Genomic DNA, 16629 nt, shown 5'->3' on the forward strand with positions numbered 1-16629 from the left:
TAGGTTATACACATCTTAAATTGCTTCCCTGCAGTATTCATTTGGTTAGAGTTAAAATTTCTGTTTAATGGGTATATGAAGTGTTTGGATTTCTAGTATCAATTTGTCCTTCTGAAAGATTTGTAGCAGTGGTCTCTGAGAGAGTAATTTACATATGTAACATGTTGACACACAAAAAACTATTGGAGAAAATTAACGTGAATTGTTGTACATAAAGAAACCTGTCCTTTTACATTTTGTAGGTTCCTTTAAAAATAGCTCTGAGTTTTGTTTTGTTTTTTGACTCCTTAGAAAACCAGACAAACAAAACAGTAGATGCTTCTGTTAATAAGAAAGCAGCTGATAGCACATCACAGGTAAGATGTTTCCTACTGTTTCAAAATGAAAAGATGGATTTCTGTTGATATTCATTGATAAAATGAAAATTATTCCAAGTTTGTTTTTTACAACTGTCCAAAATTTTTCAAACAGCTTCTCTGTGTTGTTTGACAAGAATTGAATTTTTTTGATTAGTAATTCTCTTAGTGATATTGGATTGTATATAACTGACAGTCTGGTTATTTTCTTTCATACAGTGGGAAGTTTTAGTCTCCACATGTAATTTCTTCCTGGCCCATCTGTTTAAGAAGGTCTCCCTGGTTTATCTCTCCCCACGCCTCCCCATCCTTTGTCCTGCCATAGCCAGCACACACAGAGACACCATTTTAGGTTGTTCAGAGCTGATCAGAAATAGTTTTATGGAAAGAAAATTTTGGTTTTTCTGGCTTATTAGCATTTTGCCAGTCTTGGTACTTTTTCATGTTAAATTTAAGTCACCCAGGAGTGGAGTAACTCCATTTTTCCTGTATTAATAAAGTTCATCACGATTCTTCTTCTACATTGCTTTAGGTATAATAGATGCATAGGGAAGTCATTGCATGTTTGATGGTCTAATTTCTTCCCTTCCTCTTAATCATATCTGGAAACTCATTTATTTTCCTAGTGAGAGAAAAAATCTTGAGTAAGTCAGGCATGAATAAATGATGTGAATTTTAAAACAAGAGCATAGTGATCTTTAATTTTGACTATTCATCTTTATTAAAATGATATTTTTGACTAAAGATAGATAGATCAGATCAGATCAGTCGCTCAGTCGTGTCCGACTCTGCGACCCCTTGAATCGCAGCACACCCCATGCTGTATAGCTCAAACTAAAGCTATTAGAAATATTTTATTTCTTACAAATTTTAGCAGGCTTTTTATATGATATTAAAGGTCAAAGTTTTGATTGTTTCTGAGGATGTCTTGTAGCTGTGTTTTTAATTAAAAGTATATGGAGTACTTTTTTGGGAGGCATGTGGTATAGGAAGCATCAATATATTCAGTGACTTTTAGGTAACATAGGAAGTCTAGCTTTACTTTATAAAGTAAAACCAAAGCTAAAGAAAGAAATTACAAACATCCTCGTTTCTCTCAGTAATTTTTTTCTTGTTTGTTTGGACATACTAGGTAATGTTTTAGGAGAGGAAGATGTACACTGTAATGGCTGTGTTTTCATCTTGTTATAAATGGTGATGCTTCTAGAGTTGTGCTGTCTAATGTGGTAGCCACTAATCACATGTAGGCTATTTAAATGAAAATGGATTTAATTTAGCCTTAAATAAAAAATTTACTTCCTCTATCACAGTAGGCCCATTTCAAGGCTCAAAAGCCACACATAGATAGTAACTACCATATTGGAAAACAAGGATATGGAACATTTTCATCATTGCAAAAAGTTATACTCCAATGTTATATGACAGCCTAGATGGGAGAGGAATTCGGGGAGAATGGTACATGTATATGTATGGCTAAACCCCTTTGTTGTCCACCTGAAACTGGCATAACGTTGTTAATTGGCTATACTCCAGTATAAAATAAAAAAAATTTTTAAGTTATATTAGATTGCTGAAATAAAGTATATATAATGTTGTAAACATTTCAGTGAAATTAAAATTGATACAAAAGTTTGCCATACTTTTAAAATTCTTTACTTAAAAATATTCTTTTTAAATAAAAAAAAAATAATATAAAATTTAGTCACACTCAGCTACTTATTATGTTCCAGAAATTCTAAGACATGTATTACTACTTCACAAGTTTTAGTTTACATTGTATTCTATAACTTTTATTTTGATGAAGCAACTTGTTCTAGTAGATCCAAAAGACACCTGAAGTGTCTGCATCAGATTAGCAAAGAGACTATATAACCAAATTCTAAGTTCTCAAAAAATATTTTTTAAAAAATTCTTCTTATTTATTTAATGAATGTATTTGGCTGTACCAGGTCTTAGTTGTGGCATGTGGGATCTTAACTTCCCTGACCAGGGATTAAACCTAGACCCCCTGCATTGGGAGCGTGGAGTCTTAGCCACTGGACCACCAGGAAAGTCTCTCAATGAATATTTTATTTGGCTTACAGGAATAGTAATTCACTACCATTGTATGAAAAACACAAGTAGCATGACTAGGCAGCTAATCTGTTAAAGTCACGCCTGATCAAAGGTTTGAATGAGTTCCAGTTATGAATTTAAATAGTAAATGTAATATGCAAGTTTTATTATATAATAAGAAATTATTATGGAAATATATATGGGCTGCTAGTTATAAATTGATGCTTTATTGGCTTTTTGGGTTATAGATAAAAGTTTTGTTGTGCAAAAATACTTTGATAATGTAACACTACAGTTGTTTTAAAACATACGTTAAGAAATTGCTGTTAGCTTTTTACCTTGTGTGTTGCTGCTGCTGCTGCTAAGTCACTTCAGTCGTGTCCGACTCTGTGCGACCCCATAGACGGCAGCCCACCAGGCTCCCCTGTCCCTGGGATTTTTCAGGCAAGAACACTGGAGTGAGTTGCCATTTTCTTCTCCAATGCATGAAAGTGAAAAGTGAAAGTGAAGTCACTCAGTCGTGTCCAACTCTTGGCGACCCCATGGACTGCAGCCCACCAGGCTCCTCTGTCCATGGGATTTTCCAGGCAAAAGTACTGGAGTGGGGTGCCATTGCCTTCTCCGACCCTGTATGTTACTTGGTAGCAAATAGAATCTGGTGTGAAATAGGTAGCCTATGATTCTTTACACTCTTAGCTTTCTAACCACTCAGATAACTTCTTTTTCCTATGCCAAGTCTGTCTTAGTTGTACTTCTGAACACTTCTAAGACTATCATAATTTAGAAGGAACTAGATGGCATGTATGGAAATGATTGTTGTTCATACCTAATGAGAAAATAATTAAAGATATAAAATGTTCTCTTTTTGTAGTCCTTGAATGAAGATTTCTCTAATGTCTTCCAAATAAGTATTTATTAGCATATTCCATATCATTGTTATTACATATTTTATTCATAGATCTCATTTCATGTAGTACATTACTAATATATTTTATGTGGTAAAACATTATTTATTGAAACTACCATCATATGTTGTAAGACAGTGTAGAAATCATTTTCTGCTGCATCTGTAGTTTTATATTACTGTTTGGAGGGACTTGAGATCCACCTCAATTTTGCTGATTTGCTAGAAGGACTCATAAAACCTGTGATAGGTTGATTATACTCATGGTTATGGTTTATCACAGCAAAAAATAGAGAACCAAACCAGCAGGGAAAAAAAATAAGCATCAAGTGGGATCAAGTGCGGTCAGGCTGAGGCTTCCATGTTCTTCCCTAACCAGCACTGCACAGGAGGGGCTTTCTCTCTGGATACTACCTTAAGTAACAAGTGACAAAAGTCTCTGCCCAGGTAAGCCTGACTGAGTATCATGGCCTGAGCTGATTGGACAGCTGCTTCTTTCTGTGTAACCAGCTATGGCAGTCAAAATGCAGGACTCCTAACAGTGAAACCAGATGTGCATCATCAGTCTTGGTGTTTGTGCAGATCAACCTTGATAAGCCAGTATGACACAGTTCATTATTTAAGGTGTTTAAGGGACATAAGAAAATTATCAATAATTTATGTAAACTTTCTAAGGGCCACATTTTTGGTAGCCAACCAAACCTTAAGGTAGTTCCCAAGTTCCTTTGGAGAGATGTGTGTGGAGGGAGCAGCCCAGTCTTCTGTACTGGCATTCTCTGCAGTTGTCGAAGTGCCCTATTCTAGCTTTTCAAATATATTCTTTGTTATTGCCTTTTAAATATGATCTTATTATTTGTTTTAGTACAAAAAAAAGTACCCTACAAAGCCAATATCTTTGCTTTCTTGAAATTTTCTTAGTGTTCATATGATGAGAGTGGTCATTTGGGGGAAGGACACATGATTAAATAACTTTTTAATAAAATAGATTCTTAGTATTAAAACCTATTTGACACAAGATGTTTTTTAGCAGTTTCAGAACTTTGGTAATATATATAAATGCAGATAAAGGCATGTAATGTTTCTTGATTACATAAGTTTTCTCAGAATTGATGGCAGAAAAACATGAACCTAGTGACATAGAAATAATAAGATCTAGAGTCAGACATGGAGAAGGCATTGGCACCCCACTCCAGTACTCTTGCCTGGAAAATCCCATGGACGGAAGAGCCTGGTAGGCTGCAGTCCATGGGTCGCTCAGAGTCAGACACGACTGAGCGACTTCACTTTCGCTTTTCACTTTCATGCATTGGAGAAGGAAATGGCAACCCACTCCAGTGTTCTTGGAGAATCCCAGGGATGGGGGAGCCTGGTGGGCTGCCATCTCAGGGGTCACACAGAGTTGGACACGACTGAAGTGACTTAGCAGCAGCAGCAGCAGCTGAGTCAGACACTCTGGCAGCTCTAACTTACCTAATATGTAAGGCTTGAGTAAGTTATCTAAACCTTGGATTTGATTTCTTACATATAAAATATGGTTAATGCTGATCTCAGCCACAGATTATTATAGATGAAATTTGTTAATGAATGTAGAACACTGAAGAGCCTGATAGAAATAGTTCCAGCTATCATGACTATCTTTTATTTGCTGTTAATAATTATTGAAATAATTAGATTTTATTTCTTTAGAAAATAGAAACAGGAGACTACTGTAGTAATGTGATAATAGATGAATTTTATCAGTCAAGTTAGGATAAATAAAAATACAATTCAGTAGATTAGCTCATTGATTATAGACCTTCTCTTCCTATTATAGATTATACACTATTGAAAAATAGGCACCTTATAATAGAGCATTAAAACAATAAAAAGACAAATTGACCCTTTTATCTTTATAAGACTTACTCTTTGTATCTTCTCTAACATTAATGTAATTACAGCAGTTTTTTTCAGTGTGTTTGTGTATTTGTATTTAAAGTGAGTATCTAGGAGGAAAAAACTACTTACTTACTGATTTTTTGATGTGTTATTTTATCTGACAGTCCCTAATACTGATAGGAAATTTTATTCCATTCAGTTGGTTTAGTCTTTGATATGGTTGAATTTAGGTCTGTTTTATAATTTAAAAAATATATCATCTATTTTTTGTTTGGGGGTACTTTTCCCCCTACTTTAATTTTGTGTTGATTTTTAATGCTCTTAATTTTTCTGTTGTCTGTTCTTAAAAAATTGAAGTATAATTGATTTACAATGTTGTGTTAGATTGTGGTGTACAGCAAAATGATTCAGTTATACATATGTATATATTCTTTTTCATTACAGGTTATTAGAAGATAATGAATATAGTTCCCTTAGATATATAGTAGAATCTTACTGTTGTCTATTTTATATATAGAAGTTTGTATCTGCTAATCCCAGACTCCTAATTTATCCCTCCCTGCCTTTGGCCCTTTGGTAACCATTAGTTTGTTTTCTATGTCTGTGAGTCTGTTTCTGTTTTATAAGTGAATCCATTTGTATATTTTAGATCCCATGTGTAAGTGATATCATATATCTTTCTGACTTACTTCACTTGGTATGATAATCCTTGCTGCTGCTGCTGCTAAGTCGCTTCAGTCATGTCCGACACTGTGTGACCCCATAGACAGCAGCCCACCAGGCTCCCCGTCCCTGGGATTCTCCAGGCAAGAATACTGGAGTGGGGTGCCATTGCCTTCTCCATGATAATCCTTAGGTCCATTCTTTTTTATGGCTGATTAATATTCCGTGTGTGTGTGTGTAAGAGAGACATCTTTATCTATTTATCTGTCAGTAGACATTTAGGTTTCTTTTGTATCTTCAGTTCAGTTCAGTCGCTCAGTCGTGTCCGACTCTTTGCGACCCCATGAATCGTAGCACGCCAGGCCTCCCTGTCCATCACCAACTCCCAGAGTTCACTCAGACTCACATCCATCGAGTCAGTGATGCCATCCAGCCATCTCATCCTCTGTCGTCCCCTTCTCCTCCTGCTCCCAGTCCCTCCCAGAATCAGAGTCTTTTCCAGTGAGTCAACTCTTCGCATGAGGTGGCCAAAGTACTGGAGTTTCAGCTTTAGCATCATTCCTTCCAAAGAAATCCCAGGGCTGATCTCCTTCAGAATGGACTGGTTGGATCTCCTTGCAGTCCAAGGGACTCTCAAGAGTCTTGGCTGTTGTAAATAGTGCTGCTGTGAACATTGAGGTTCATGTATCTTTTTGAGTTAAGAGTTTTCTCTGGATCTGTGCCCAGCAATGAGATGTTTGGATCAAGTGGTAAAGTTTTTTAAGGAACCTCTTTATTTTCCTCCATAGTGGTTGCATAGTGTAGGAGGGTACCCTTTTCTCCACATACTCTTAAGCACTTATTGTTTGTAGACTTTTCAATGATGATCCTTCTGACCAGTTTGAGATGATACTTGTAGTTTTGATTTGCATTTCTCTGGTGATTAGCTGTATTAGCATCATTTCATGTGCCTGTTGCCCATCTTCTTTGGAGCAATGTCTGTTTAAGCCTTCTGCCCATTTTTTTGATTGGTCTATTTGTTTTTTAGTTATTGATTTGTATACCCTGTTTATATATTTTGGAAATTAAGCCCTTGTCAGTTGTGTTGTTTGCAAGTATTTCCTCCCAGTCTGTAGGTTGTCTTTTTGTTTATGGTTTCCTTTGCTGTGCAAAAGCTTATGAGTTTTTTTAGGTCTCATTTGTTTATTTTTGCTTTTATTTCTATTGCCTCAGAAGTCTGACCTAAGAAAACATTGCTGTGATTTATGTCAGAGAAAGTTTTGCCCACATTCTCATCTGGGAGCTTTATGGTGTCATGTCTTACATATTTAAGTCTTTAGCCATTTTTCAGTTTACTTTTGTGTATGGTGTGAGGGAATGTTCAGCATCATTGATAGACATGTGGCTTCCCAGCTTTCCCAGCACCACTTGCTGAAGAGACTGTCTTTTGTCCATTGTTATCATTCTTGTCTCCTTTGTCAAAGATTAGTTGACTATATGTGTGTGGGTTTATTCCTGGGCGCTCTCTTCTGATCCATGTCTGTTTTTATGCCAACGCCACATGTTGTTTTGATTGCGATAGCTTTGTTGTATTGTTGATGTTGGGAGTGTTAGGCCTCCAGTTTTGTTCTATTCTCCCAGGATTGCTTTGGCAATTCTGGGTCTTTTATGATCCTACGTAAGTTTTGGGATTATTTGTTCTAGTAATTCTTGGAATATATTTTTAACAGCTGCTTTGAAGTCTGCTAAATTCAACATCTGGCTCCACTTGGAGTTATTTTTATTGACTATCTTTTATTTCTAGTTGGGTTCTACTTTACTAGTCTTTGCCTGTTGTTCTAGTAATTTTTGATGAATTTAAAATTTAATTCTAAAAGTGGACTTTAGTTGGACAAGTGGATCTTATAGATCTGTTGTAGCAAGTGGATTCTGTTATTTTCTTCAAGGGTTTGTTAAGAACTTTTCAGTTTCGGATTTACAGGTTTGTGATGTTTATTAACAAGTCATTTTCTGTGAAGTCATTATCTTAGAAAAGGTTTATAATTGTAAGATTTAGAGTTACATCATGGTCTTTGAATTTGGCCTGTATATCTAACATCAAGATATCATTTTCTTTAATTTTGTAAAACTTTAGTGTTGTGGATGAAAACCGTAATCATTTGGAGTTGACATGACTGTAAATATACCATAAAGTAATTATGATTAGCATTTATTGAGTGGTTACTGTGTGTCATGCCTGGTGTTAAGCTGTTTGAATGCATATTTGTATTAATACTTATAATAGACTTCATATCCAATTTTTTGAAATTTAGAAAATGACATTTTAACATAAGTTCACATAACTTGTAAGTGTTGGAACTAAAAGATTCAGTTATTCTTTTTGACTTGAAGATCTTGGCTCTTTAGGTCTATGTTGTACTGCTTTCCTTTTTTTGTTGCCATTATATAGTTTTAAAAAAAGTTTTAACTACATTTCTAATAATTTTGGACAATGAGTTGACTTTGGTCAAACTGGATGTCATCTGATTATAGCACATTACATCCTATGATACCATACCATTCTTTAGGGGAGAAAAATAGATTATTTTATGTAACCTAATGCTGACTTTAAAGTTGCCTTTGGTCTTCCTGTGAATTAATGTTGATAATTTAGTGTAGGTTTGGTCAACATTTAAATATTAGAAATGAATTATGTTTACATTTAATCACTTAAAGTGCTTAGAGCATAGCTCTATGCGATTGACAATATAATTTAAAAAATAATTTATTGTGGAAGATTTTTTGTGTGTGTGTGGCAGATATTTGACTCTTGAGTATCCTTGGGTCATTTATGTGACAAACACTCTTTAGGTAAAGTCATTTAGGGGTCCAGATTGAACCAGGCTGTGCATTATCATTGCTTCCCCTCAGTATTGTTTTATTTTCCTTATGCCTACCAGAGTTCCCATAGCAAAATGCAAATATTTTGTTTTTTAGAGTGGAAAAGCCACAAGCAACGATTCAGGTGGCGTCATTGATCTCACAATGGATGATGAAGAGAGTGGAGCTTTACAAGGTACTTAAATATAAGTAATCATATTAAGGAATGCTTTGGTACCATTTTTCTCTCTTAACTCATATACTTAGTACAAATCTTGACAGCACTGTTTGTGTCCTTTTTAGAAAGAGTTTTTAAGATTAGAAGTAAAAAACTGAAGTCAAATCTTGGGAGAATATTAACAAAGCATAAAGGAAAACAGAGCAACTAGGAGAATATTTAACTTATGGAATACTTCTCTTTTTATATCTGTTATTTCACTTGATCCTTACAATAACCCTGTAATGCCCATTTTAGAATGGAGGATAGATTTAGAGTATGAATTGAATCTAGGTCTTTGGACTTTAAATGTTTTTTCCATATGTGTATATGTATATTTTAATGTAGGCGTTAAATCAAGATATTGTTAAAAAGCATGTATACCCAGAATTCTCAGTATTATTCTGAGTTATAATATTTAGAAATTATATTGGTTAGCTGTTGAACAATATTCCAAGTTATTCTTCCACAGTGTTAATAGGTGTCTGTAAATAAAAACTTTCATGGTTAAATATGCTTGGGAAATGCTGAGTTAAAATTATATGGGTTTTTTCCCTTAATACAGATATCTCTGAACCTTTACTGTGCTGATTTACAATGTAAATCTCCAAGAATGATTCATAGAGTATTTCTCAAACTTATTTAAATGTACAAAATGACTTTATTCATAGACATATCTGTAAAACTTTGTGGTGGTAATTATATAATGCATGTGAAAAATCTAGTAGGATCAGATGTTATTATACCTTTAAGACATTAATTAAAAAAAAATACTAGAGATTTTAAGAAATTATATTTTAGGGAATAAGATAGTTCAGTTGGTTTCAAGAAAACCAAAATTAAGTAGCTATACAATTCATTATGTGACAGTAAGGTCAGGTTCTTTGTATAAAACTGATATAAAATTGGAAGATTTATGTCATCATTTGTTGGGGTTGAATTTATGCCTGTCTGAGTACTGTTTAAACATTTCAAATTTTCTGTATTGCTTTTACTATTTTTTTAATACACAAATCTTACAGAAATTTCCTAGAGCACACAAGTTAATACTGGTTATTTGTAAGAGGACACAGATAGGGCTGGTTTTGGATTAAAAAGTAAAATAAAAGTTTGTCATCAGTACTCTTGCCTTTTCCCTATGTAGCATCCCTGCCTCTTAGAATCTCTCTCCATTGCCCCACCATTGAGTGTTACTTAAATTCTGCCATCTAATGTGCATTTTCTTCATCAACACTCAAATATTAAAGTAGCTGCTGCTAAAGCCGTAAGCGTGTTGTATTAAGTTAAAAGTAGGATTCTTTTCATTTTTAAAAAAAAATTACAACTATATTTTCTTTAAATGTGATTTAAAATCTATGCTAGAACCAACAGTGAATTATTTAAGGTTCTGACTTGGTTTTCACATTGGCAGAAGTACACTTAATTAAAATACAATGAAATTGTTCTCTTAGTGGTAAAATGTGACTTAATGGCAAAGATAAACTTGTATATCTAATATTTTTGTATCAGTAATCATATTGCTTCACTTTTAATTAACAGACCCTAAAAAGGTAAATCATACCACTGTGTCAACCATGAGTTCTTCTCAGGCTTTATCTCGACCGTTGCAACCCATCCAGCCAGCACCACCTCTTCAACCATCTGGAGTGCCAACAAGTGGACCATCTCAGACAACCATACACTTGCTACCGACAGGTAAACTTACTGAATCACTGAGGTGAAACTTTAGTTTTGCCTGTTGTGAAATATGACTGTGAAACTGAGTGGAAAGGTTAGACAGAAAATTAGGTCATTTAGGTAAGTACCAGTGGACATGATTACTGGATCATACAGGAAGAGTATGGTTTTGCAGAAACTGCCAGAGTAGAGTGGCTGTACCAGTTTGCATTTTTACCAGCAGTGAGTGTGAGGAAGGAACTGTTGTTCCACATCCTCACCAGCATTTGGTATTGTTAGTGTTTTAGATTTTCACCGTTCTAATAGGGATAGTAGAATCTCATTGTTATTTGATTTGCATCTCCCTGATGATATATTATGTTGAGCAGCTTTTCCTGTGCTTGTTTGCCATCTGTTCGTCTTCTTTGGTGAGGTGTCTGTTCAGAGCCTTTGTCCACTTTTTAACTGGGTTGTACATTTTCTTGTTGAGTTCTAGTTCTTTGTATGTTTTGGATGAGTCCTTTACCAAATGTCTTTTGCAGATATTTTGTCCTTTTCTTCACATTCCCTTGAGATGAACTTGTTTTAACCCTAATTATGTTAGTAATAAGTTATAAAAGCTATAACTATTTTTTTAAAAGATTAGAAGATTAAGAATAATCATTGTTATTTTTTATTTTTTAAAAAATTGTATTGGCATATTCCTCATTGTCATTTTGAAGACAAAGTATGTTTTTGAATGCAGTGTAACTTAATTTTGCAGACAGTCTTTTAACTAGCAGCATTGATACAGAATGGTTATAAAGAAGAGTTAAACTATATATGTCTTTGTCATCTGACAGTGTAAACAGCAGAAATGAATACAGTTTCTCTGGAAGGGATGAATATAATGATTCATTCTAATTATAACCAAGATGTTATAATTGATCAAATAAGAGTTTTTCAGTGATTCTTAACTAGAAATTGTTTTAACTGGCCTAACACTACTGTCAGAAGATAACCATTAATATTTTCCCTGCTACCTCTCAAGAAACTATTAACTAGACATTTCAACATGTAGTTTGTATCTCCAAATCTGTTTGCTGCTCAGTCGTGTCCGACTCTGTGCGACCCCATAGACGGCAGCCCACCAGGCTCCCCTGTCCCTGGGATTCTCCAGGCAAGGACACTGGAGTGGGTTGCCATTTCCTTCTCCAATGCATGAAAGTGAAAAGTGAAAGGGAAGTCGCTCAGTCATGTCCGACTCTTAGAGACCCCATGGACTGCAGCCTACCAGGCTCCTCCATCCATGGGATTTTCCAGGCCAAGAGTACTGGAGTTGGGTGCCATTGCCTTCTCCCCTAATCTGTTTGGAAGCCAATTAAGACAGGTCGTCTTCTTCATAAAATAGCCCATTGCTTAAGAAATTTATCTGTGAAATGCTTACATAAACACTTTTCTCATTAAGGAAAGCATTGAGCTTACATGGAATTTTATCCAGTGAAATAAAATGACAGTCAATTTAGATGATTTAGAAAGAAGTGTTAATAATATAGATAATAAAATGGGGAATAAAAAGATGAAGAGCTAAGTATGCCTCCTTATATACTTTCTTCTTTGTAAAGACTCACGTTGAAAGTTAGGATATATAAAGGCTAAGGAGTCTCTTTATTGTATACAGTTTTTACCTCCAAATTTGTTTTATTGTAGAACATATTTTTCCATAGGAAAGTATATTGATTATTGATATGTATTATATAGCTAACACATCATTTGTAAAATGTAGTTCTAATTCAGAAAGTTTTAACAAAAAATTGTTAACTCTTTAAAATCACTATTTGTACTCCATGCTATCGGTGAACATTTTAGAACTCATTATTGGTAAATATATGTTAATATCACCCAAGGCATTAATGTTCTCTGGAACATAAATTAGGGGGAATGCCATGATAGAGAACGAAGAAGCCTATATTTTAATAGGTATTTTATTGTTTGGAATAGGAGGTGATTTGACTTATCTGAAGAACCTGTCAGTTACAATAGCCAGTCAGTTTTTTGAACTATGGGACCACAAGTTACTCTTTTTGATTTATACCCATTAGTAGAAGGCCTGGAGGGCCTAAAATTCCACTCTGCTAAGAATAATTTAACATTGAGGAAGGGAAAATTCACCCTTCTAAGTCACTCCTATAGCATCATACTCCCCAAAGTCTAAACCCTTTCTTCATCTTCACATGTTTATTTATCTAGACAGACAAGAGCGGGAAGGGCCTTGGACATGGTTGAGGTGTTCTTTTCTTCTCAAACTTGGATTGTACTAATATTAACCTTGGTTGACCCTGTCATTCTTAACTTTTTCACGATTACAAAAGGAGACTCTTGTCTATTATAGTAAATTAGATTTTGTATAAAGTGAATTGTTATTTAATGTTGCTTACTTAACATAGAATTTACTGCATCTTAAATCTATTTTTCTGCTTTTCATTAGCTCCAACCACCGTGAATGTAACACATCGTCCAGTGACTCAGGTGACCACGAGACTCCCTGTACCGAGAGCTCCTGCAAACCACCAGGTGGTTTATACAACCCTGCCCGCACCACCAGCTCAGGCTCCCCTTCGAGGGACTGTTATGCAGGCTCCTGCTGTTCGGCAGGTCAATCCCCAAAACAGTAAGAGACCCTTTTCCTGTTTATGTTGTTCTTTTGCATGTAGTTGGAGTGGCTTATATTGATGTTAGATGCAGCAAAAAGTGTTCAATATCATACTAAAACTATTATTCATTCATTTTCTTTTCTTAGGAGAGTTAACCAGAAAAAAATGGACTGGTATCTAATTTGTGTTCTGTGTGTTGTCTTCAGTTTAATTATTTATGGCCTACTTGATTTGATGTTGGTCTGTACCATACTTTAGAGACAACTTGCCTAATTAAAATGGGAATGATCAATTGTGACTTAGCCCAGATGGAGATAATGGTAAAGGATAGCCTCCAATGAGAGTCTTAAAGGTATGGAAAGTGGCTGAGAAATAAAAGATGGGAAAATGTTTAAGGTAACTTGTAATTTCTGTGTGTGTGTGTGTATGTGTGTGTGTGTGTGTGTGTGTATACACACACACACATATATATATATATGAAATATATATGTTTTCAGTTGCAAAATATACAAACAAGTTTCTATAAAGGATATATCTAAAGCTTAAAGAAAAATAGCAAAATGAACCACATATGAACTCTCCACTAGGCTAAGAAATAGAACTTTATCAGAATCCAAAAGTCTGTGTATGCCTGCTCTTAATTGCATCCTTCTCCCTTTCCATCAGAGGTAACCATCACCCTTACTTTTTGTTTTTCTGTATGGTTTTGCAATCTCTATAGGTATCACTAAAAATATTTAGTTTTGCCAAACTTAACAAGCAGGGACAAATCCACCTGTTTACTGAAACTTCAGTCATGCCATTATTAGGTGATGGCTATAGGAGAAAATAAACTAAACAGAGTCTCTAGTTCACATTCTGGCTTTAGCTTTCTCAAGTTTACAAGAGCTTTCTTTGGGGAAATCCGTCAGCAGTGTCTTAAATGAATTCTGGGAAACAGGGCTCACCCCAGGCAAGGTACCCACAGTACTGGATATATTGTAGAAATATGGTTGAGCGATGAGAGGCTTCTAAATTTTCTCCATTTTTTAATTTAAAAAATTATTTTATTTTTGGTCACACTGGGTCTTCATTGCTGCACATGAGCTTTCTGTAGTTGCAGGGAACAGGGGCTCCTCTCTAGTTGTGGTGTTCAGCTTTCGCATTGCGGTGACTTGTGCAGTGCAGGCTCTCGGGGCTCGGGCTTCAGTAGTTGCAGCTGTAGAGTAGACTGGACTCTAGAGCACAGTCTCAGTAGTTGCCCCGTGGCATGTGGGGTCTTCCCAGACCAGGGATCAAAGCTGTGTCCTCTGCATTGTCAGGCAAATTCTTATGTACTGTACCACTGAGGAAGTCTGCTTCTAAATTTTCTGCTTAAAGTTTTCTGTTGGATGAAATGAGTATGCTCAGCTGATCAGCAGAGCATGGAAAGGAAGAGAGGAACATTGTTAAAATGAGGCAAGATTAACTTGCCTGTTCTGGAGGCAGCAGAGATCTTTGTGAAGAGAGCTTCATGTTTTCTATCTTTAGAGTCCCAGTGCTCCGTTCTGGCCTGTCTGCCTTCTATGTTCTGCCAGTGTTTCAGTGTGCTAGGATTTTGGGTATGGATTGCATTGATTTCTTTCCTATGCTGGATCTCCTGTTCACTGTGTCTCCTGTTGTCCTTTATTGATCTTGTCTCTCTGTGGCTACTTGAAGAAAAGTTCATGGAGGTAGACTGTTTATTTTGGTAGCTTGCATATGTGAGGATTTCTTTATCCTCATGCTCAAATGATACTTTAGTTGAGTATAGACTTCTAGGTTAGATATATTTTTTCTTTTGAATTTTAAAAACATCACTTGACTGATTTTTAAATGTTTAATTCAGTGTTCTACCAAATTGAGAATAGAACTCTAATTCTATCACTTCATTTTCTTTTATAGGTGTTACAGTCCGAGTGCCTCAAGCAACTACATATGTTGTAAACAATGGATTAACCCTGGGATCAACGGGACCTCAGCTCACAGTGCATCACCGACCACCACAAGTGCACACTGTAAGTGAGGACCCTTGGCTTCACAAAATCCTCACCTGTAATGCTGTCAGATACCACTGCAGCTGGTACTATCACCATCACCCAGAAGCACTTCTGGGTAATGATGGTTGAGGAGTATAGAGTTTGCTTGTGGTGGTGTGCAGCATATAAAAGAGTCCACGTCTGGGGCATGAGAAGTGAAATAGACCATGTTAAACTTATGGTTAGGTTAAAGAGAGCATTCTTGAGTAGTGAATATTTTTTAAAAGTATTAAATATTTTAAGAAATATTGTTGCATGTTTAATTTTATTTTTTTCCTCAGAATTTTATACTAGTTCTGTTACATTGCTATCATTTTATTGGTTTTAAACTTTTAATTAAAAAATTTTTTTAATTTAACTGTAGTTGATTTACAGTATTGTGGTAGTTTCAGGTGTACAGCTTCAGATTCTTTTCCATTATAGTTTATTATAAGATACTGAATGGAGTTGCCTGTGCTATAGAGTAAATCCTTGTTGTTAACCTATTTTATACATAGTAATGTATATCTGGTAATCCCATACTCCTAATTTATCCCTTCCCCTCTCCTTTGGTAACCATAACTATTTTCTGTGTCTGTGAGCCTGTTTCTGTTCTGTAAAGAAGACCATTTGTGTTTTTTGGATTCCACATATAAGTGATATCATATAAATTTGTCTTTTTCTGACTTATCAGTTACTACTTTTAATCATCTAGTGGTATTGGGAACTCATTGGTTAAGAAATAATAGAGAAAACCAAAGATTTCTCCTTAGTTTTAGTCTCCAAATCAATGTCACATTATCCTGTGACCTGACTGTAATAGTATTTGGTATGATAGAGTGTGTGAATGGAAATGCTGGCTCTAATGGTGGTAGGAGATTGAGGCTGATACCACTTTTTACCAAGCAATGCATCCTTTTTAAAATATACATAATAATGGCTAAGTTTGTGAAGTGCTTTCTATGCACAAGGCACTGTTAATTTATGTGGTCCTTACACAGAAATTCTTCAGAACTCTAGCTTTCTTTTTTTATCCTTTATTATTGGTATGGCAGCTAATGTACAGAGTGGTTGAATAACCAGCCCCAGGTCATACCTCATAAAACCCATTACATTTCAGTTCCAGAGCCTGTGCTCTTAGCAGCTGTTATTTTACTGTCCCACTGCAGTGAAAAAAAGTCACATTAATGGAGCACTTCACATATACGAGGCACTCTACTATTTTACTTGTATTATTTTATTTACTCCTCCCAACCTTGCTGTGTGCTTAGTCGCTCAGTTGTGACTGACTCTTTGTGACCCCATAGACTGTAGCCCACCAGGTTCCTCTGTCCATGGGGTTCTCCAGGCAAGAATACTGGAGTGGGTTGCCATGTCCTCCTCCAGGGGATCTTCCCAACCCAGGGATCAAACCCAG

At 35.5% G+C, this 16629-nt stretch overlaps 1 protein-coding gene across 7 annotated transcripts in view; it reads left to right on the forward strand.

Annotated features, from left to right (window-relative positions):
• The window catches only part of ATF7IP (activating transcription factor 7 interacting protein), a 115164-nt gene that overhangs the window by 91537 nt on the left and 6998 nt on the right, over nucleotides 1–16629 (forward strand). For 5 of the 7 annotated variants that reach the window (XM_010858714.1, XM_010858711.1, XM_010858713.1 and 2 more), the window contains 6 exons: nucleotides 292–356; nucleotides 8809–8887; nucleotides 10448–10603; nucleotides 13032–13214; nucleotides 13344–13370; nucleotides 15100–15212. In XM_010858714.1, the coding sequence (XP_010857016.1) occupies nucleotides 292–356; nucleotides 8809–8887; nucleotides 10448–10603; nucleotides 13032–13214; nucleotides 13344–13370; nucleotides 15100–15212 (623 nt within the window). The remainder of the gene's footprint in view (nucleotides 1–291; nucleotides 357–8808; nucleotides 8888–10447; nucleotides 10604–13031; nucleotides 13215–13343; nucleotides 13371–15099; nucleotides 15213–16629) is intronic. The other 2 variants (XM_010858718.1, XM_010858719.1) reach the window with 1 other exon arrangement.

Source organism: Bison bison, unplaced genomic scaffold (genome assembly GCF_000754665.1).
Source record: "Bison bison bison isolate TAMUID 2011002044 unplaced genomic scaffold, Bison_UMD1.0 scf7180017864390, whole genome shotgun sequence".
NCBI classification, from domain to species: Eukaryota; Metazoa; Chordata; class Mammalia; order Artiodactyla; family Bovidae; genus Bison; species Bison bison.